The 22433-nt window shown below is 32.7% G+C and overlaps 1 protein-coding gene across 1 annotated transcript in view; it reads right to left on the minus strand.

Moving 5' to 3' along the window:
* Nucleotides 1-22433, minus strand: part of LOC132204141 (cGMP-specific 3',5'-cyclic phosphodiesterase) — a 30723-nt gene that overhangs the window by 3890 nt on the left and 4400 nt on the right. The window contains exons 2-15 of the mRNA XM_059632429.1: nt 7389-7686; nt 6586-6854; nt 5731-5849; nt 4817-4975; nt 4566-4655; nt 3879-4025; nt 3742-3819; nt 3014-3184; nt 2522-2662; nt 2306-2408; nt 2000-2126; nt 1169-1274; nt 930-1073; nt 301-480 (exon numbers count right to left, since the gene is read on the minus strand). Coding sequence (XP_059488412.1) covers nt 301-480; nt 930-1073; nt 1169-1274; nt 2000-2126; nt 2306-2408; nt 2522-2662; nt 3014-3184; nt 3742-3819; nt 3879-4025; nt 4566-4655; nt 4817-4975; nt 5731-5849; nt 6586-6854; nt 7389-7663 — 2109 coding nt within the window. The 5' untranslated portion in view covers nt 7664-7686. The remainder of the gene's footprint in view (nt 1-300; nt 481-929; nt 1074-1168; nt 1275-1999; nt 2127-2305; nt 2409-2521; nt 2663-3013; nt 3185-3741; nt 3820-3878; nt 4026-4565; nt 4656-4816; nt 4976-5730; nt 5850-6585; nt 6855-7388; nt 7687-22433) is intronic.

Raw genomic sequence — 22433 nt, forward strand, 5'->3', positions numbered from 1 at the left:
TTAAATATTGTTCTTTTTTATTTAATTTGAATTTTGTTGATTTTATTTGGTATTTGGGATTTTTACTTGATCTTTAATCATTATTTTAAAGAACACGTCCAAAGCTAACATTCAGAATTTAAAACAAATTAAAGTTAAATTTTCTTCCATACCATTCAAAATTAGTCTATTTTTCTCTATTAAAATTTCATAATTTTGAACATGTTTCTGTAGAAAATTCAACGTACTAGAATTTATAAATTAATGTAAAAGGCAAAATATTATAGATTTTATCTTGTTTTTCTTGCAATTTTTAATTACCTGGAAAATATTGTTGCCTTCACTGTTGAGTATCATCACGCATTGGTCAAAATGGTGGTGCTCCATGGTGCTGGTTGTGTACAGAATGGCCAGGGGACTTTCAGTTTTGGTCTGAAAGGAGTTATTGGTGCCCCTGTGGTCGAGATCGTGACACAGGCACGCCACCAGAAGTCCGAAAATCTTAAATTTGAAATAAAATATTATTATTATTCTGTAAAAAAGCAGAGAATAAAAGGATTTACTTCACGTGAAGCTCATTTTTTGATCAAAATTGTAAATTTTTAGAAGTATTTTTGCCATTATTTTTATTTAAAAGTTTCATTTTATTAATTTATGTAATTAAAAAATTGATTTTTTTCAATTCAAGTCAGTTTGAGTTAAATTTTTATTCAAATGTTCAAAATTTCATCCCAATTTTTCCCTATTTTTGATATGAAAATAAAATTTTACTTGTAAATTTAAAAAAATACATTTTTATGCTGTATTAAACAAAATATTAAATTAAGCTTTTAATTTAAAAATCTAATCAAGCAAATATTTTCTTTGCTCAAAGTTGATTTTTCAATTAAAATGTTCAAATTTCTTCTCATTTTCAAAATAAAATAAACAGTTGAAAAGATTTCCTTTACCTCGAGATCCTTCATGAACTGCTCCATGCGGCCCGTTTTGAGCATGGCGAACATTGTCTGGCCGACGTTGAGCGCGTGCCTCCAGTTGTGGTACTTGACCGGACGGTAGTTCTTTTTGACGCTCAGCACCCACCTGCACAGCACCTGTTGAGCACACACAGAGGTGAAACAATTGCGTGCGGAAGCGAGCCAGCAGCAGCCGAGAGAGCCGCAGCCGATTAATTATGCACGAAACCCACGTGGTACGGAATGTGGAAACGGTTGATCAAGTTGAGCTCCATGAACATCCGCATGCACGCGCGACACGTGTCGTGCTCCTCTAGGTTGAAGTCGATAAACGTGAAACTGTGGAATAAAAAAAAAATAAGATGGGATTATGCAACCGGCGTGACACGACGGTTGCGCGGGTTGCATTTTTTGCTATGACAGGCGTTTCAAGTTCCGACTAGGGCTGGGAAAGTCAACTGTCTGACATTTTATATTTGCATATTGGAATTAAAAAAAAACTGATCAAAGCAAAGATTTTAGAAAATTTTAAAATATAAAGTTTTTTTAAATGAATAAAAAGAGCAAAATTAAATTCCAAACATGAAGAATCGGTAAAATAATTTCACGAACGTAGAAATTCATGATAATGGAATTTTCCTTGTTGTATTATTTCGGTTATTTCAGTCGATTGTTGTTTCGTAGAAGGAAGCAGGATATTCTGTTTCCAAGAAACAACAAATGACGCATAAAACCCATAGAAAAAGCCGATTTCAACTGAAGCATTGTTAAAATTTTGGTTGAGGGATTAAGGAAAAATACTCTCTAAATGAAATGAAAAGCTTGCCTTTTCCTTGTTGTTATTGATGGGGGGGGGGGGGGAACGAGGAAAAACAGACAATTTTAATAATAAAGGCATCGGAAAAAAAAATTGTAAGAGATTTTTGACGTTTGATTTTTTTTTTAATAATGGGTAAAATGTTGTTATTTTTGATAAGTGAATTGATTTTATTTTAATGAGATTAGTCGATTGACTTTTCTCCCAGCCCTGATTTGCGTTAGATTTTATTAATAAAATTATTTACCTATACAAGTTAAAAGTTTCCGCAGAAGGAATTTCCTCTTTGTTGAGCTTTTCCGTGTCCTCTCTCGAGGCCGCCGCGTGGTACGACAGACATTCAAGAGCTACTTTTTGTTTCGCCATTAACTTGCCTGAAATTGTTTTTCGTTAGTCTAGACGGAAAGTAAAGTGGCAGAAATTTACTCGGATTTAAATTACATAAAAAAAAAACAATTTTTTTCCAATTAAACAATTAATTTTATTTAATTATTCTAATGATATTTTTTTAAATTAGCAAGAAAAGAGCAAAAAATTCATTTTTTGTACTCACAAGCGTTCTCGTACATCTGCGTATTGTGAATGCCGAGGCCGCAGAAAATCGCGAACGCCTCGAATATGGAAACATCACAGTCGGTGAATGGCGTGCCATTCGTCTGCACACACAAAAGGCAAATACGTCAAGGTGAGAGCAACAGAGATTGTCAACAGAGGGGGGCAGGAAAAGAAAGATTGCTTGATTGGACAGGCGAGAGAGATACGAACGGACCTTATTGATCAGTTGGGCGACTCCGATGACGCTTTTCTGCCCATTGACGATGGGCATGCACAGGATGCTGCGGGTCACAAAGCCGTCCTCCTCCTTCACTTCTTGCTTCATCCACGACGACACGTCGCCAATGTTCAGGATCTGAAGCAATTAATTATTTGCGACTGTTTTTTCAAAATGGTTTAAAATTCCAGATTCAAATTTTTTTCAAACTAAATAAAAAAATTAAAATTATTTTAGATTGTCGGTTTTTTAACCAAAATTTGCAGTTTTTAGTTTATTTTTGTTATAAACAATTGAAATTTTTTCAACATTTTTCAATTTAACATATTATTTGAAGTTTAAATAGCGGCAATATTTTGATCCCTGATTTTTTTGTTAAATATTTTTCCTAAACATTGAAGAATAACTTTCTTTTGTTTTACTCAATTTTGTAATATTAATGAATTGGAAAATAAAGTAAATTTTGTGACTTTTTGTTAAATTTCTTACCTCATTTGTGGCCGCGACGTATTTAGCAATTTGCGCCAAAGTGGATTTTGACAGTTCTAACAGCGATGGCCGATGTACCGAGCCGACGTCTTCGTTAAGCTTGAGCTCAAAGACGGTGTGGAATTGGATACACTTTTGCTGGTAAACGTCCTCAATTGACAAATTCTTACTCTGAAAATGGCAGGCAAATCATATTTTACAGTTTTCAGAATAAAATAAATATTCTTTTAAATAATAGTGATTTCATTAACTTAATGAATTTAATAATATGAAAAAGAGTAAAAAATTGTATCAATATATTTTTGTAATTTTTTATTTGGTAATTTAAATTTACAATCAAAATGTAGCAAAAATTCCAATTTAAAATATTTGAAGAAGCGAGAACAGTAAATTGATTACAAATTGATTAAGAGTTTAGGTCTGTGAATAAGAAAAATAAGATATTTGATAAATTAATTATTTATAAGTAAATAATAACAAATTAATATATTTAAATTCATAAATATTATTATGTAATTTATGTTTCGGAAAACTTTAAAATCTTCGTAGAAATAAAAATACTTTTTGAATAAAATTCGGATGATGTGGCTAGAAATGTATATCTAAATAATCTCTAGTTAAGCCACATTATAATTCATGAAATTAGTACATTTTAGCGAGAACTTTCCAGGTAACTATGCACGCAAATAAGTACACGCAACGTTCTGTATTTTAACGTAAGCTCTCACCTCCCTGCGGAAAAGGGGTTGGCTGGGTTCTTGTTCCTCCGAGATGCGCGGCCCCATCAAGACGTTCTCGAAGTGGCTCTGTGTGGGCAAAGCGAGCACAAATTAATTCCGCACGCCTAATTGCGAGAGAGCATTACGGGCTCTGAGCAGTCGGGCAGGTCCTTCAGGAACACGTTGCAGCGCTCGCATTTGAGCAGGTCGCGCGCCTCCTTCATGATTTTGCTCACCAGGCACTGCAGGTTGTTTTGCTCCTCGAAAATGCTGCGCGCCAGATTCAGCAGAATCTGAGCGACATTCGCAAATCGAGATTCATTTCAATTTTAAAGAGGGAAAAAATGTTAATTGAAGATCAAATTAAAACTATTAAACAGTCTATTAAAAGTCTAAAATAAAAAAGGGATTCGAAAAGAGGATGAAATAAAAACGTTAAAAAAAGACAAAAGTCTAATTGCAGGTGAACTTAAAAAAAAAAAAAATCCAAAATAAGAATTTAGAATTAAAAAGGCGGTTTAAATCAAATTAAAACTATTAAAAAAGGAGTAATATTTAAAAAAAATTAATACTCTACAAAATCCAAGTGAGTTAGGAATTAAAAAAAAATAGTCAGGATCAACTCCAGCTCAAAAAATATACAAATTTTAGATTGATTATGAAATTAAAACCGCAATAACTCTTAATTATTAAAAGTAAATTCAGTAACTTGTTTATTAAAAAGAACAAAATTCCAGTAAAAACAATAAAAAAAAACCGGTTATATTTAGGCTTTGGCATGACCAAGCTTAATTAACTCCTAAACTATCGGAATCTGATATGAAATTTATCACCTGGTTCCTTCGGTACTCCAAGACAGACATCTCGAAGAGCTGAGCGTTTTGAATTCCGATGCCGCAGAACGTCAAGTACCTCCGAAACACCTGCGGTGCATAAAGACACGTTAAATCGATTTTCATCTCTCTCAGCAACAGGCGGGAAAGCAACTAGAAATTTCCAATGCGCAGCGCTCCGGAGGGGAGCGGAATTAATTCCGCTGGAAATCGGCTTTCCGAAGGGGTTGACGGTTCAATTAGCTACGAACCTCGACGTCTCGCTGCGAGAATTCCTTGGATCCATCCGTCTTGTTGATGATCTGCGCCACGCCGATCACCTCGCCCTCGTAGTTGCAAATTGGCAGGCATAAAATCACGTCGGTCTTGTAGCCCGTCTTCATGTCGATCTCGGCGTTGAACCGAGAGTCCTTTGAAAAGAGAGAGCAGGACGAACTTGTTAGTCTTTGGATCTTGCCATGATTTGCATTTCCAACATCGCTTGATCCGAGGAAGGATAATTGAGTGAAAAGAAGAAAGATTTTCGCATATCATAAATATAAAATTATTAAAGGGGGTTTTTAAACCTTCAAAATATTAAAATCATTTTATTGAAGATGTTGATAGATATTTGTATAACATTCTTAACGTGCTCTTTAAAATTATTATTGGACAAAAATTGAGGGAGTAATTAACTTCAAAAGTTTCTTAAGTGGAGGGGGTAATTATAATGGCTGCCGCTTGAAAAACTTTGAAAGTAAATAATTTTGTCAATTTTTGATTGAAAATAACTTTAAAAAAAAGGTTTGAATCGTTACGAAAAGATCTATCACGATCTGAAAAAAAAGAATTATAATTTTCTAAAAGTTTTGTCATCCTTTAATTTAACCAAACCAATTTTTAATATTATTGAATGAAAATAGTAGAGGTTTTTCCTCCCCTATTTAATGACCAAATAATATTTTGTTTTCTTTTTTAACTACCAATTTAATTAATAAAAACTTTTTGAAACGAGTTGTAAAAAAAGTTGCCAACTTTCGCAATAAATTTAAGAAGCTCACGAAACACAAATAAAACTTTTGCAAGCAGAAATGGTTTTTCCTCTCATCAGAGCGGCAGCGGGAAAGTTTCTTTATGGTTGAAGACTGTCAAAGTCGGCGAGAATATGGCTCGAAAGTTCGCTCACCTCGTAGGCGTTTTTGATGTTGATCACTTCTTTGCTGTGCGCCACGCTGCCTGCGATCCCGAGGCCAAACGGAATCCGGATTTCCTCCGACTGCACCCTTTTCACCGCCTCCTCCAGTTCTGCCGTTCCACATACGGGTCAAAATATATCTTTGTTAATAATGGGGCGGTAAAACTTTTGTACATTTTTATGAAAACCAATATAAAATTCCACAATTATTTTTACTTTTAAAAGTTTCATTAGTAAAATATTTGCCGGAGTAATTTTTTATTTTTATTTCTGTATTTTCTTTGAAGAAATTTAAGTATAGCTTTTCGATTAACAGAAAAGGTCCATTGGATCAAAATTTTCTTTTCTTCATCTTCTAATTTTTAAAACACTAAATTAATTGAAACTGTGAGAACTAGTATTCTGCATCATTCGAAATGATTTGAAACAGTTATTTATGATTATTTTTGTTTATTTGTCCACATTCTTATTAATACATTGTTTAATTTAATAATTTCTTTTATAAATTAACGGATGTTTGTTTTTTTATGTCAATTTCGTTAAAACCAGTGTTGACATTATTTAGCGCCTGTGTGACAAAAGGGGTTCGACGTGGAATGATTAATTGAGGGACGTCTGGCTCCCTCAATGATGATCAACTTTGGCTTGTGGGTCCCTCTAATTATTGATAAAGAGATTTTCCGATAAGGCGATTATCTATAGTTAACGGAAATTCGATGAAAAGGCAAAAAATGAACTTCGTCTTTTCCGTTAATTATGGACCAACTTTCAATATAAAATTAATTAACAAGTTCCTCGCTACTGAAAGCTCGTTTTTGTGCAGCTTAAAATTTAATTTTGTCCTACCTGTTTCAACGGTGACGTCAAAAAGTTTGGCCACCAAATATCGCGCCTCCCTGGGTCCTCTGGCCAGGAAAAGGGAGCCCCTGTCCGCGTGCGTCAGCAGCTCCACGTTGACGAGGATTTTGTGGCAGAGGACGTTGATGTCCAGCTCGTTGGCCACGTCCCTGATCAGCTCCATGAACAGCTCGTTCTCGTCCAGGGTGGCCAGGTTGCGTTTCGACAGGGCCGAGACGCAGTTGTTGATTTCGCCGCACATGCTGATACTTTTTGCACTGAGAGGACAGAAAGTAAAAAAAGGTCAATTAAAGGACAACTCCGGTTAAAATTTTCATTCTTGAGTACGAAAGAAGACAAAAAATCATGATTGAAAGTAAAAAATGGAATTGAAAATTTTGCGACCCTTCAAGTTTAAACTGATTTTCTAAATTTCCCGCCAAAATGATTTAAAAATTTGAATATACCAATAAAAAACCAAGTGAAAATTGAACGAACTCTTTAAAAAATTCAAATTTAAATGCCTTTTTGTGGCAAATTTTGAACCTCCTAAAAACTGATTCCTTCAAAATCAAAAAAATTTGTCACGATTTACTGGCTCTGGTTTTTTTTCTAATTAAATTAAAAAGTTAATTATAGCAAAAAATTGAACCCTTCAGTTTTTAATTAAACAATTTTTTGTTATTGAGTGCAACAAAAAATTTCATTGTGTCGTTAGGCATATCTTCTTTGCCTCTTTAACTGAATAATTGCTTTAAATAATAAACTTTAAAGCATTTTTTTATTATTTATTTTCGATGAATTTTGCATACCTGGAGCTTTTCCTCTGCGGCGACGTTATGAGCATTTGGAAAAGGTCTGACGTCACCGAGTTCCGCTTGCTCCGCGGCATGGACCGGATGGGCGGATGCTCCTCGGAAGCCTCGTCGTCCGAGCAGCCATTGTTGAGGCTGGAGCGCTGCTGGTGCTTCTCGAGCAGCGTCGACAGCAACTTGGAGTCGCCATTTTCGACGAGCCAGCGACGCACAAAGTCCGGGTGTTCTTCCAGGTACCTCTCGAGGTTGCGGTCCTCGTCGCCCTCGTTCATTTTTTCGATAGCACCATCTTGAGCTGTTCGAGAAAACAAAATTGAGGAGAAAAAAAAATGAGAAATTTTTACAATTTTTCACTTTTTAAAATGGATAATTTATTAATTTCTCTTATTTTATGCCTTTTTCTTTTGCGTGTCTCAATTAAATTAAGTACTTTGAGGAAATTTATTTATTTCTTACAAATTTACAATTTAATTTTATTTTGAAACATTATCTAAGTAAAATAAATTTATATTAATTTCGTTTTTTTTTCAACCACATTTTAAAATTAAATATCAAAATTTTTTAATATAAATTTCCCACTTTTTAGCTCAACTAATCATTTTGATATTAAAATAATGCGTAATAAAGATTCAAAGAACTAGTTGCGAGGGAACGCCTGCCGAAGCCCCGTTTATGCAACCGGCTGCTCGCGGACGCTCGGCAAATTGCCTAGTTCCACTGCTGCGTGTGTTGGAGAGCTTGTTGCTCGCCCGCGGGCCGTGCTAACGCCGGCGGTCCCTTGATCATTTCATCTGCGCCACCAAGGCCACGAACACTCACACCCGCCGTGCTAAGCGCATTACTCGCATTAGTCGGATTGCTCGAGCTGCGACACACAAAAATGGCCCGCATGCGGCGCGCATATTTACGGACACGAATTAACCAAATAATTTTGTTTATTATTTATATAAATTTTTTTAGACTGAAAATGAAATGTTGTTATTTAAATAATTCAATTCATGATTAACAAAAAAAGATTAGCCACAAAATTATAGCCTTTTTTGCTGGCCAAATATATTCGACTAACTTTGTCGGGTTTTTTTTCAGTAAAATGATGATTCTGAGTTATTATTTTCTTATAAAAGCAATATTTCATTAATAATTAATTAAATAATTTTATTTTTAAAAAGAATTTGAACCAAAAACTATTCAATTGTAAACTGGAATCAATAAATTAATCGGTTAATTTTTTCTTTTCAAAAACAACCTAAAATAACATGAAATTTCATAATTTATGCTTTTTCGATCTTCAACCAAAATCACATCTTGTTACCATTAAACAGAAAACTCTTTTCAAAATTTCAAAAAACAATAATTTTTGAAACATTAAAAAAAAGCTTGATTTAAGTTTATAACCTAAATTTTTAGCTTCTATCAATTTGTTTTTAAAGAAAATGAATTGGATCTTGCAAAAAATTTTACTCTGAGAAAAGGTTTCTCGTTTAATTGGTATCAAAAGCAGGTAATATAACTTTGATATCACGAGTACGTCTTGCCAATAAAATACGCAGTGAGGCGGAGTCGATCGGTTCACTTTGCGGTGCTAATTGAGGTCGCGCAGTCCCAGAGCGGATTCGCATTTGGCTCGGCGGTTTGATTTCGCGCTTCGCAAATCATAATTAAAATGCACATGGATTTCGCAGAAGTCGCTTTGAAGTGGTTTGTCGATAGATTGATTGACACGGCTCAATTCTAATTTACTTTGTGTTTGCCGAGAGCGAAACTCTCAGTCGGAGAGGAAAAGGTGCTCCTGTGCGCTACTAGGGCGTTTGTGCAATTTCAATTAGTAGAGAGAGAAGAGAGGTAATAACTTCCTAGTTAGCCTTTTAGCAAAAATTTAATTGAGTTCACTCCCCCCTTTATTAATTACATGGAAGGTTTCCATTTCAACTTCATTTATTTGAAATTGATGTATAATAGAATTGAATTTTTTTAATGATTTTGTTGAGAAATTTTCTGTGTAAAGTTGTGGAAATAAATGTGATACTTTTTAATGAAAATTGCGGAAAATTGTAGCAGAGCAATTAATTAACAAATTGAAATATGAAATAACAAAAAATTATATTTAATTTGTAACAGAAATAATGTGTTGTGAATTTTGTATATTTTTTGGAAATTCTAAATTTGAGGAAGAAATAAATTTTTCATAAAATTCCATACGTATGGATATTCTAGTAAAATGATGATTATTTTGACATGCAACTCAGCCAATTCTCATTAAAATTTATTTTTTCAAAATAAACCATTATTAACTTCTCAATCCTAGTCGTTTAATAGCAACATTCAAAGGCAAGTACAGTGAAAAGAATTGAAATTGTCTTAAAGTTTATTGAATTTTTGCCCTAAAACAAGCTACAAAGATTATTTAGACATGCAACTCTGCAAATTCTGATTAAAAAATTATTTTTTTAAAATAAACCATTATTAACGTCTCAATCCTTGTCGTTTAATAGCAACATTCAAAGGCCAGTAGATTGAGAAGAATTAAAATTGTCTTAGAGTTTATTGCTTATAGGCCCTAAAACAAGCTATAAAGATTATTTTGACACGCAAATCAGCAAATTCTCATTAAAAGTTATTTTATTCAATTTTTTTAAAATATACTTTTATTAACGTCTCAACCCTAATTGTCGTTTAAAAGCAACATTCAAAGGCCAGTAGATTGAGAAGAATTGATTTTGTCTTAGAGTTTATTGAATTTTTGCCCTAAAACAAGCTATAATGATTATTTTGACATATGCAACTATTTACTTTTAAAAGAAAAATTATAAAAAAAGGATTTAATATTAATATTACATGTTTAAGATACAAGAGAAAGTTTGTATTTTTGTTAACACAATTTAAATATGACAGAGGCTGTATAAATTATTATCCAATTCTTCCCTTCCAAGTGATCCTTTTAACATAAAAATAATCAAAATATTTCATTGCACTAAAACAATAATGGAAAATTTTAAAAATTTTGATTTCAATGTATAATTTTATATCAGATTTAGTTTTTTAATGCATTTTTAAGCAGTTATGTCAATTTACATAATTTATTTTTAAATAATTACTTTTTTAATATTTTAATTTAATAACTTTTCTTAACTGGTTTATAAATCACACAATTTAAATTTTTTAAATCCTTTTATCTCTTTCTTTCTCTTTTTATGGCCGCAGTAAAGAATCAAGAAAGGTTAGATAATCATTTTCAGCTTCTTCTCCTTCAGTGCGAACGAGCGTTAATTTTCCCCCTTACGGGCGCGAGTTGCCGGAGAGGTGTTGCAGTAAAAGTGGGCCGGCTTTGCTTGCACCGGGGCCGAGGACAATACATAGATAAACTAGACGCAGCAATTCGGTTTTATATCGCATGCAGCCGAGTGGCGAAAGTGGCGCGCGCGAAGGTTAGAATCATCTCTATAGTGCGGTGATGAGGCAGAGAGCTCTGTCCAGGGGACTACGAGTATCGATCTCTCGCCGCCAAAGTATATTTCAACCCTTCTCTCTCGCTCTGCTCTCCCACTTTTAGCGAGAGATTACTCGCAAATTCACTTATGTTTTTGTGGGCAGCCAGAATAAGAGACGGTCTCGAACACGCCAGCAGCTTTAATGGACAACACCAGCGCGTTTTTCGGCCCCTTTAAATTATTCGCATCGGAAACGTCGCCACTAGACGGGGACTGCGGGTTTTAAAGAAGCACTTTTGACGAAGTTGTTGGACAAAACCTTTGAGACTCCACAAAGAACAAAAGCAGAACAATTTTAATAGATTAGAAGATAAAAAGCAGAAAATTTGAAACATCAAGAAGATGTGCTGTCTTTTTTTTTTAAAAAACTTTTGAAATTGAGGTCTACTGAAATTTGAACTTATATTCAGTATTAATTAATTCATTTTTAATTCATTTTTCAAGGCTCACGGTCACATCTCCGCTTTAATTTTGAGGGAAATGAAAAAATGAATCAATTAGGAGATGAAAAACCAAATAATAGAATCATCTTGGAGATAAGCTGTGTTTTTTGTGAAATTTCTGAATTTGAGGTCTAATGCAATTTACATTTATTTTTAGTATATTTTCAAGGCCCACGGTCAAATCTCCGCTACAATTTTGAGGAAAATAAAAAAATGAATCAATAAGGCATTGAAAAACCGAATAATATGAACATCTGAGGGATAAGCTGTGTTTTTTGTGAAATTTCTGAATTTGAGGACTACTGCAATTTATATTTATAGTCACTATTAAAAATTCTTTTTTCAAGGCCCACGGTCAAATCTCCGCTTCAATTTTGAGGGAAATGAAAAAATGAATCAATTAGGAGATGAAAAATCAAATAATCGGATCATCTTGGGGATAAGCTGTGTTTTTTGTGAAATTTCCGAATTTGAGGTCTAATGCAATTTAAGTTTATTTGCAGTTTAGAAAATTCTTTTTTCAAGGCCCACGGTCAAATCTCCGCTTCAATTTTGAGGGAAATGAAAAAATGAATCAATTAGGAGATGAAAAATCAAATAATCGGATCATCTTGGGGATAAGCTGTGTTTTTTGTGAAATTTCCGAATTTGAGGTCTAATGCAATTTAAGTTTATTTGCAGTTTAGAAAATTCTTTTTTCAAGGCCCACGGTCAAATCTCCGCTTCAATTTTGAGGGAAATGAAAAAATGAATCAATTAGGAGATGAAAAATCAAATAATCGGATCATCTTGGGGATAAGCTGTGTTTTTTGTGAAATTTCCGAATTTGAGGTCTAATGCAATTTAAGTTTATTTGCAGTTTAGAAAATTCTTTTTTCAAGGCCCACGGTCAAATCTCCGCTTCAATTTTGAGGGAAATGAAAAAATGAATCAATTAGGAGATGAAAAATCAAATAATCGGATCATCTTGGGGATAAGCTGTGTTTTTTGTGAAATTTCCGAATTTGAGGTCTAATGCAATTTAAGTTTATTTGCAGTTTAGAAAATTCTTTTTTCAAGGCCCACGGTCACATCTCCGCTTCAATTTTGAGGGGAATGAAAAAATGAATCAATAAGGATGTGAAAAACCAAATAATATAAACATCTAAGGCATAAGCTGTGTTTTTTGTGAAATTTCCGAATTTGAGGTCTAATGCAATTTAAGTTTATTTGCAGTTTAGAAAATTCTTATTTCCAGGCCCACGATCACATCTCCGCTTCAATTTTGAGGGGAATGAAAAAATGAATCAATAAGGAGATGAAAAACCAAATAATATAAACATTCAGAGTATAAGCTGTGTTTTTTGTGAAATTTCTGAATTTGAGGTCTAATGCAATTTACATTTATTTTCAGTATAGAAAATTCTTTTTTCAAGGCCCACGGTCAAATCTCCGCTTCAATTTTGGAGGGAAATGAAAAAATGAATCAATTGGGAGATGAAAAATCAAATAATCGGATCATCTTGGGGATAAGCTGTGTTTTTTGTGAAATTTCTTAATTTGAGGACTATTGCAATTTACATTTATTTTCAGTATTAAAAATTCTTTTTTCAAGGCCCACGGTCACATCTCCGCTTCAATTTTGAGTGAAATGAAAAAATGAATCAATTAGGGTATGAAAAATCAAATAATTGGATCATCTTGGGGATAAGCTGTGTTTTTTGTGAAATTTCTGAATTTGAGGTCTATTGCAATTTAAATTTATTTTCAGTATAGAAAATTCTTTTTTTAAGGCCCACGGTCAAATCTCCGCTTCAAATTTGAGGGAAATGAAAAAATGAATCATGAAGGATATGAAAAACCATATAATATAAACATCTAAGGCATAAGCTGTGTTTTTTGTGAAATTTCTGAATTTGAGGACTATTGCAATTTACATTTATTTTTAGTATAGAAAATTCTTTTTTCAAGCCCCACGGTCACATCTCTGCTTCAATTTTGAGGGAAATGAAAAAATGAATCAATAAGGATATGAAAAACCAAATAATATAAACATCTAAGGCATAAGCTGTGTTTTTTGTGAAATTTCCGAATTTGAGGTCTAATGCAATTTAAGTTTATTTGCAGTTTAGAAAATTCTTTTTTCAAGGCCCACGGTCACATCTCCGCTTCAATTTTGAGGGGAATGAAAAAATAAATCAATAAGGATGTGAAAAACCCAATAATAGAAACGTCTAAGGCATAAGCTGTGTTTTTTGTGAAATTTCTGAATTTGAGGTCTACTGAAATTTAAATTTATTTTCAGTATTAAAAATTCTTTTTTCAAGGCCCACGGTCAAATCTCCGCTTCAATTTTGAGGGAAATGAAAAAATGAATCAATAAGGATGTGAAAAACCCAATAATAGAAACGTCTAAGGCATAAGCTGTGTTTTTTGTGAAATTTCTGAATTTGAGGTCTACTGAAATTTAAATTTATTTTCAGTATTAAAAATTCTTTTTTCAATGCCCACGGTCAAATCTCCGCTTCAATTTTGAGGGAAATGAAAAAATGAATCAATAAGGATATGAAAAACCAAATAATATAAACATCTAAGGCATAAGCTGTGTTTTTTGTGAAATTTCCGAATTTGAGGTCTAATGCAATTTAAGTTTATTTGCAGTTTAGAAAATTCTTTTTTCAAGGCCCACGGTCAAATCTCCGCTTCAATTTTGAGGGAAATGAAAAAATGAATCAATAAGGAGATGAAAAACCAAATAATAGAATCATCTTGGGGATAAGCTGTGTTTTTTGTGAAATTTCTGAATTTGAGGTCTAATGCAATTTAAATTTATTTTCAGTATAGAAAATTCTTTTTTCAAGGCCCACGGTCACATCTCCGCTTCAAATTTGAGGGAAATGAAAAAATGAATCAATAAGGATAGGAAAAACCAAATAATATAAACATCTAAGGCATAAGCTGTGTTTTTTGTGAAATTTCTGAATTAGAGGTCTAATGCAATTTAAGTTTATTTTCAGTTTAGAAAATTCTTTTTTCAAGGCCCACGGTCAAATCTCCGCTTCAATTTTGAGGGAAATGAAAAAATGAATCAATTGGGAGATGAAAAATCAAATAATCGGATCATCTTGGGGATAAGCTGTGTTTTTTGTAAAATTTCTGAATTTGAGGTCTAATGCAATTTAAATTTATTTTCAGTATAGAAAATTCTTTTTTCAAGGCCCACGGTCAAATCTCCGCTTCAAATTTGAGGGAAATGAAAAAATGAATCAATAAGGAATTGAAAAACCGAACAATATAAACATCTTAGGCATAAGCTGTGTTTTTTGTGACATTTCTGAATTTGAGGTCTAATGCAATTTACATTTATTTTCAGTATAGAAAATTCTTTTTTCAAGGCCCACGGTCAAATCTCCGCTTCAAATTTGAGGGAAATGAAAAAATGAATCAATAAGGAATTGAAAAACCGAACAATATAAACATCTTAGGCATAAGCTGTGTTTTTTGTGAAATTTCTGAATTTGAGGTCTAATGCATTTTAAATTATTTTCAGTACAGAAAATTCTTTTTTCAAGGCCCACGGTCACATCTCCGCTTCAAATTTGAGGGAAATGAAAAAATGAATCAATAAGGATATGAAAAACCAAATAATATAAACATCTAAGGCATAAGCTGTGTTTTTTGTGAAATTTCTGAATTTGAGGTCTAATGCATTTTAAATTATTTTCAGTACAGAAAATTCTTTTTTCAAGGCCCACGGTCACATCTCCGCTTCAAATTTGAGGGAAATGAAAAAATGAATCAATAAGGATATGAAAAACCAAATAATATAAACATCTAAGGCATAAGCTGTGTTTTTTGTGAAATTTCCGAATTTGAGGTCTAATGCAATTTAAGTTTATTTGCAGTTTAGAAAATTCTTTTTTCAAGGCCCACGGTCACATCTCCGCTTCAATTTTGAGGGGAATGAAAAAATAAATCAATAAGGATGTGAAAAACCCAATAATAGAAACGTCTAAGGCATAAGCTGTGTTTTTTGTGAAATTTCTGAATTTGAGGTCTACTGAAATTTAAATTTATTTTCAGTATTAAAAATTCTTTTTTCAAGGCCCACGGTCAAATCTCCGCTTCAATTTTGAGGGAAATGAAAAAATGAATCAATAAGGATGTGAAAAACCCAATAATAGAAACGTCTAAGGCATAAGCTGTGTTTTTTGTGAAATTTCTGAATTTGAGGTCTACTGAAATTTAAATTTATTTTCAGTATTAAAAATTCTTTTTTCAATGCCCACGGTCAAATCTCCGCTTCAATTTTGAGGGAAATGAAAAAATGAATCAATAAGGATATGAAAAACCAAATAATATAAACATCTAAGGCATAAGCTGTGTTTTTTGTGAAATTTCCGAATTTGAGGTCTAATGCAATTTAAGTTTATTTGCAGTTTAGAAAATTCTTTTTTCAAGGCCCACGGTCAAATCTCCGCTTCAATTTTGAGGGAAATGAAAAAATGAATCAATAAGGAGATGAAAAACCAAATAATAGAATCATCTTGGGGATAAGCTGTGTTTTTTGTGAAATTTCTGAATTTGAGGTCTAATGCAATTTACATTTATTTTCAGTATAGAAAATTCTTTTTTCAAGGCCCACGGTCAAATCTCCGCTTCAAATTTGAGGGAAATGAAAAAATGAATCAATAAGGAATTGAAAAACCGAACAATATAAACATCTTAGGCATAAGCTGTGTTTTTTGTGAAATTTCTGAATTTGAGGTCTAATGCATTTTAAATTATTTTCAGTACAGAAAATTCTTTTTTCAAGGCCCACGGTCACATCTCCGCTTCAAATTTGAGGGAAATGAAAAAATGAATCAATAAGGATATGAAAAACCAAATAATATAAACATCTAAGGCATAAGCTGTGTTTTTTGTGAAATTTCTGAATTTGAGGTCTAATGCATTTTAAATTATTTTCAGTACAGAAAATTCTTTTTTCAAGGCCCACGGTCACATCTCCGCTTCAAATTTGAGGGAAATGAAAAAATGAATCAATAAGGATATGAAAAACCAAATAATATAAACATCTAAGGCATAAGCTGTGTTTTTTGTGAAATTTCCGAATTTGAGGTCTAATGCAATTTAAGTTTATTTGCAGTTTAGAAAATTCTTTTTTCAAGGCCCACGGTCACATCTCCGCTTCAATTTTGAGGGGAATGAAAAAATAAATCAATAAGGATGTGAAAAACCCAATAATAGAAACGTCTAAGGCATAAGCTGTGTTTTTTGTGAAATTTCTGAATTTGAGGTCTACTGAAATTTAAATTTATTTTCAGTATTAAAAATTCTTTTTTCAAGGCCCACGGTCAAATCTCCGCTTCAATTTAGAGGGAAATGAATAAATGAATCAATAACGATATGAAAAACCAAATAATATAAACATCTAAGGCATAAGCTGTGTTTTTTGTGAAATTTCTGAATTAGAGGTCTAATGCAATTTAAGTTTATTTTCAGTTTAGAAAATTCTTTTTTCAAGGCCCACGGTCACATCTCCGCTTCAATTTTGAGGGAAATGAAAAAATGAATCAATAAGGATGTGAAAAACCCAATAATAGAAACGTCTAAGGCATAAGCTGTGTTTTTTGTGAAATTTCTGAATTTGAGGTCTACTGAAATTTAAATTTATTTTCAGTATTAAAAATTCTTTTTTCAATGCCCACGGTCAAATCTCCGCTTCAATTTTGAGGGAAATGAAAAAATGAATCAATAACGATATGAAAAACCAAATAATATAAACATCTAAGGCATAAGCTGTGTTTTTTGTGAAATTTCCGAATTTGAGGTCTAATGCAATTTAAGTTTATTTGCAGTTTAGAAAATTCTTTTTTCAAGGCCCACGGTCAAATCTCCGCTTCAATTTTGAGGGAAATGAAAAAATGAATCAATAAGGAGATGAAAAACCAAATAATAGAATCATCTTGGGGATAAGCTGTGTTTTTTGTGAAATTTCTGAATTTGAGGTCTAATGCAATTTAAATTTATTTTCAGTATAGAAAATTCTTTTTTCAAGGCCCACGGTCACATCTCCGCTTCAAATTTGAGGGAAATGAAAAAATGAATCAATAAGGATAGGAAAAACCAAATAATATAAACATCTAAGGCATAAGCTGTGTTTTTTGTGAAATTTCTGAATTAGAGGTCTAATGCAATTTAAGTTTATTTTCAGTTTAGAAAATTCTTTTTTCAAGGCCCACGGTCAAATCTCCGCTTCAATTTTGAGGGAAATGAAAAAATGAATCAATTGGGAGATGAAAAATCAAATAATCGGATCATCTTGGGGATAAGCTGTGTTTTTTGTGAAATTTCTGAATTTGAGGTCTAATGCAATTTAAATTTATTTTCAGTATAGAAAATTCTTTTTTCAAGGCCCACGGTCAAATCTCCGCTTCAAATTTGAGGGAAATGAAAAAATGAATCAATAAGGAATTGAAAAACCGAACAATATAAACATCTTAGGCATAAGCTGTGTTTTTTGTGACATTTCTGAATTTGAGGTCTAATGCAATTTACATTTATTTTCAGTATAGAAAATTCTTTTTTCAAGGCCCACGGTAAAATCTCCGCTTCAAATTTGAGGGAAATGAAAAAATGAATCAATAAGGAATTGAAAAACCGAACAATATAAACATCTTAGGCATAAGCTGTGTTTTTTGTGAAATTTCTGAATTTGAGGTCTAATGCATTTTAAATTATTTTCAGTACAGAAAATTCTTTTTTCAAGGCCCACGGTCACATCTCCGCTTCAAATTTGAGGGAAATGAAAAAATGAATCAATAAGGATATGAAAAACCAAATAATATAAACATCTAAGGCATAAGCTGTGTTTTTTGTGAAATTTCTGAATTTGAGGTCTAATGCATTTTAAATTATTTTCAGTACAGAAAATTCTTTTTTCAAGGCCCACGGTCACATCTCCGCTTCAAATTTGAGGGAAATGAAAAAATGAATCAATAAGGATATGAAAAACCAAATAATATAAACATCTAAGGCATAAGCTGTGTTTTTTGTGAAATTTCTGAATATGAGGTCTAATGCATTTTAAATTATTTTCAGTACAGAAAATTCTTTTTTCAAGGCCCACGGTCACATCTCCGCTTCAAATTTGAGGGAAATGAAAAAATGAATCAATAAGGATATGAAAAACCAAATAATATAAACATCTAAGGCATAAGCTGTGTTTTTTGTGAAATTTCTGAATTTGAGGTCTAATGCATTTTAAATTATTTTCAGTACAGAAAATTCTTTTTTCAAGGCCCACGGTCACATCTCCGCTACAAATTTGAGGGAAATGAAAAAATGAATCAATAAGGATATGAAAAACCAAATAATATAAACATCTAAGGCATAAGCTGTGTTTTTTGTGAAATTTCTGAATTTGAGGTCTAATGCAATTTAAATTTATTTTCAGTATAGAAAATTCTATTTTCAAGGCCCACGGTCACATCTCCGCTTCAAATTTGAGGGAAATGAAAAAATGAATCAATAAGGATATGAAAAACCAAATAATATAAACATCTAAGGCATAAGCTGTGTTTTTTGTGAAATTTCTGAATTTGAGGTCTAATGCATTTTAAATTATTTTCAGTACAGAAAATTCTTTTTTCAAGGCCCACGGTCACATCTCCGCTACAAATTTGAGGGAAATGAAAAAATGAATCAATAAGGATATGAAAAACCAAATAATATAAACATCTAAGGCATAAGCTGTGTTTTTTGTGAAATTTCTGAATTTGAGGTCTAATGCAATTTAAATTTATTTTCAGTATAGAAAATTCTATTTTCAAGGCCCACGGTCAAATCTCCGCTTCAAATTTGTGGGAAATGAAAAAATGAATCAATTAGGAGATGAAAAACCAAATTAATAATAGAAACATCTAAGGCATAAGCTGTGTTTTTGGTGAAATTTCTGAATTTGAGGTCTAATGCATTTTAAATTATTTTCAGTACAGAAAATTCTTTTTTCAAGGCCCACGGTCAAATCTCCGTTTCAAATTTGAGGGAAATGAAAAAATGAATCAATAAGGATATGAAAAACAAAATAATATAAACATCAAAGGCATAAGCTGTGTTTTTTTGTGCAATTTCTGAATTTGAGGTCTAATGCATTTTAAATTATTATCAGTATTAGACCTCTGTTTTGGAAAATTCTGGAAACACTTACTTAGCTCACCCTGGATGTTAATAATTTTCTAATTTTTATTCAACCAAACGATTTATTATTTAATTTTCTTCAATTTAATTAGGGAGCTTGAACGGCGAGAACGTCAAATAAAAATCTTTAAAACTGAATCCATTTTCGATTAGAGAAAGTCCTCTATTTTGGAAAATAAATTTTGCTTTGACTTGACGTTGGTCATTTTCCAATTTTCCAATTTTTATTTGATGAAGTTGATAACATTAGTTTAAATGTTCTTTTGACTGCACTTCAAATGTTAGGTTTGAAAAAAATCTCCAATATTTTCGTTTCCGTTGGAAAACTTTTTCAAACACAATGCAATTTTCCCAAACAATGCTGAGCGAAACTAATATCGCGAGAAGTAATGCGTCTCTCGCTCGCTCTCTCCAAGAATTTGCAAATCGAGTTGTACGTTTTTGCATGGGCGGAAGCAGCCCGAATGCTATTTCCGTGCCGCCAAGCTTGGTTCCGCGAACGACTTCGCAAATGACGTCGAACCCTTGTTAGCGAAGCCGCGAGTCGATGTCGGCGACAACCTCTCTACAGAGCTCGGCTGCACTCTCGTTAGGTGGACTTTTAATGTGCAACCGCTCCTCGGGGACAAATCAGCGGCCGCTCCACTCTGACCGTTTGCGAAATTAAAGCAATCTCGGTGCCACCGACTGCTGTGGGAAATAAAAAAAATTGAATTCGGTCGTTCCGGAAACAAGCTCCGATACAACCAGGACAAAATAAAAAACTACCTGTTCAGCTGCCGTTTAATTTGTCTCTGGCGTTATTTTATGATTTCAATACAATCAAAAACTGATAAAAATGAGGGTTTTCTAATTTATTTAGAAATTTAGACACAAATTTTAGATTTTTATTGGAAAAGATGCATATTTATTGACTGATCTATAATGCAAAATCAATAATAATTAACATTTTTTTCACGATTTCTTTTTTAATTGATTATAAATTATTTTTTAAATTGTAAAATTATTTGAAGTTGTAATAAATATTTAATTTAAATATATAAAATCATAATTTATATCGTATTTCGTCGGAAATATAATGAATCTGCTCTTATATTTGGTTTGTAAAGGTCAACACAGTTGCCACGTTGGACGACTCGGATGCCACTCTTTAATTATTATATTGATTGATTGATCGCTTGGCTGCAAATTGACCTTTTGCTTTTGATGAGCATCATATATCTTCATTTGAACTCCTGCAGTAGTTTCTGTGTTGAGAAACTTGCGGACATTTATTTGCAAGGGGATATTAATTGGGAAATTTTCGTTAGAGGTTCCAAATCAATATCAGAGTGTTCCAAAAATAAAATTTTGGTCTGAAGTGAATTAACTTATGATCTTGTTTAAAAATTTAAAATATACCAAACAATTTTTACTTTTAATGAGTTTCATAAGCTAAAAATTAGACCAAAAATTAAGTTTATTTTCATGAAAATTAGAACAATTTGTTATTTATTTATTTATTGTCCTCTTTTAAGATTATTTCCATTGAGACATCATTAGGATAGTTTTAATTTCTACCCAAAACTGGATTTTTGAGAATTTTCTGAAATATTTTTCCCACCCAAAACTAACATTCATGAAAATTTGGCATAACAAGATTACATTTACCAAATAAATGAGACAAAATAAAATTAGAGGAATGCTTTTTAACCTAGAAATTTACATTTGCCACGTTTTCCGCAGCACCGTGGGGCATTAGTGGCAAAATCAGCGATCGCAGCGCCACTGTGACCAAATCCTGCATTTTTTGTACAAAACTGATGGATCTGAATGGCTACTCAATTCTCACACGTTTTTCGCGCGAATCACTCGTATTTAGGTTTTCTTTTGATTGAGACGCAACGGTTTGGAATTTTCAATTAGTGTTTTCACAAGATATACTCGAAATTTAGCAATCTTTCAGAATAAAGAGCAATACAAATGACCGGAGTGGTTCTTTAAGTAATTTATTAAAATTACGTATATTATGTTTATTTGTAAAGTTTTATTAATAAGACAACTTTTTTCAACGCGGATAAAGTAGATTTAATGAAATTTGCATCAAAATTTGAATTAAACTATGAAATATTTACATTTGAATCATTTGAGTCTATTGAAAGTTAAATTGAGAAGTGCAGGTTTATAATCAATTTAGCGCCTCTCTCGCTCTCGTTTGGGACTGGGCTTTCCTCCTCTGCTCACAAAGCTCCCCATAATGCGCCCGTCTCGCAATGACGAATCTCAACTTTAATGCAATTATACACACAGAGCGACCCTTACACACACGCTCTGAATTTGGGTCGCACATGTGTTTGAATAAAACGCGCTCTGAAGCAAATCCGTTTCGCGCAGCAACGAAATTTACATTTGGAATTACAAATCTACTCGCTCTGCTAACACAAACACACTCTCAAAAGGACACATTGAGGATTATATGCGCTCGAGTTGCTCGGCAGCGTTTTTTAACTTTATCGTCCGGGGAGAATGAAACGGCGTCTTTATCGATTTGCTCGAATCGATGGCTCGTTTGAATTTTTTAAGGGATGCTTCTTTCTGTGTGAGAGAAGAAACTCGGCTCTTTTTCACAGAGCGATATTCGAGACATAGAACACATTCTGAAAGGCCTTTGTGATATGTGATATTTGTACGGGGGGGATAAAATGGATGCAGGCGGCGAAATGAAAAGTCAAGTGGACACGTGATACGCCATTGGAAGAACAGTGGACACGCGTGGCGGAAAAAAATGTGATACCTGTCAGAGGTCACGAGAGTAATTGACATGTTAATAATGGAACGGATTAATTACTTACAGATTTTGAAGCAAATGTATGGATTTTATCTTTTAAACGTAAATTTGCTCTTGATCAATGTAAAAACAAATTTAATGAATTTATCTCCTTTATGATTTT

This window comes from Neocloeon triangulifer, unplaced genomic scaffold (assembly GCF_031216515.1).
Source record: "Neocloeon triangulifer isolate White Clay Creek 2 clone unplaced genomic scaffold, ASM3121651v1 ptg000022l, whole genome shotgun sequence".
In the NCBI taxonomy this organism is placed as follows: domain Eukaryota; kingdom Metazoa; phylum Arthropoda; class Insecta; order Ephemeroptera; family Baetidae; genus Neocloeon; species Neocloeon triangulifer.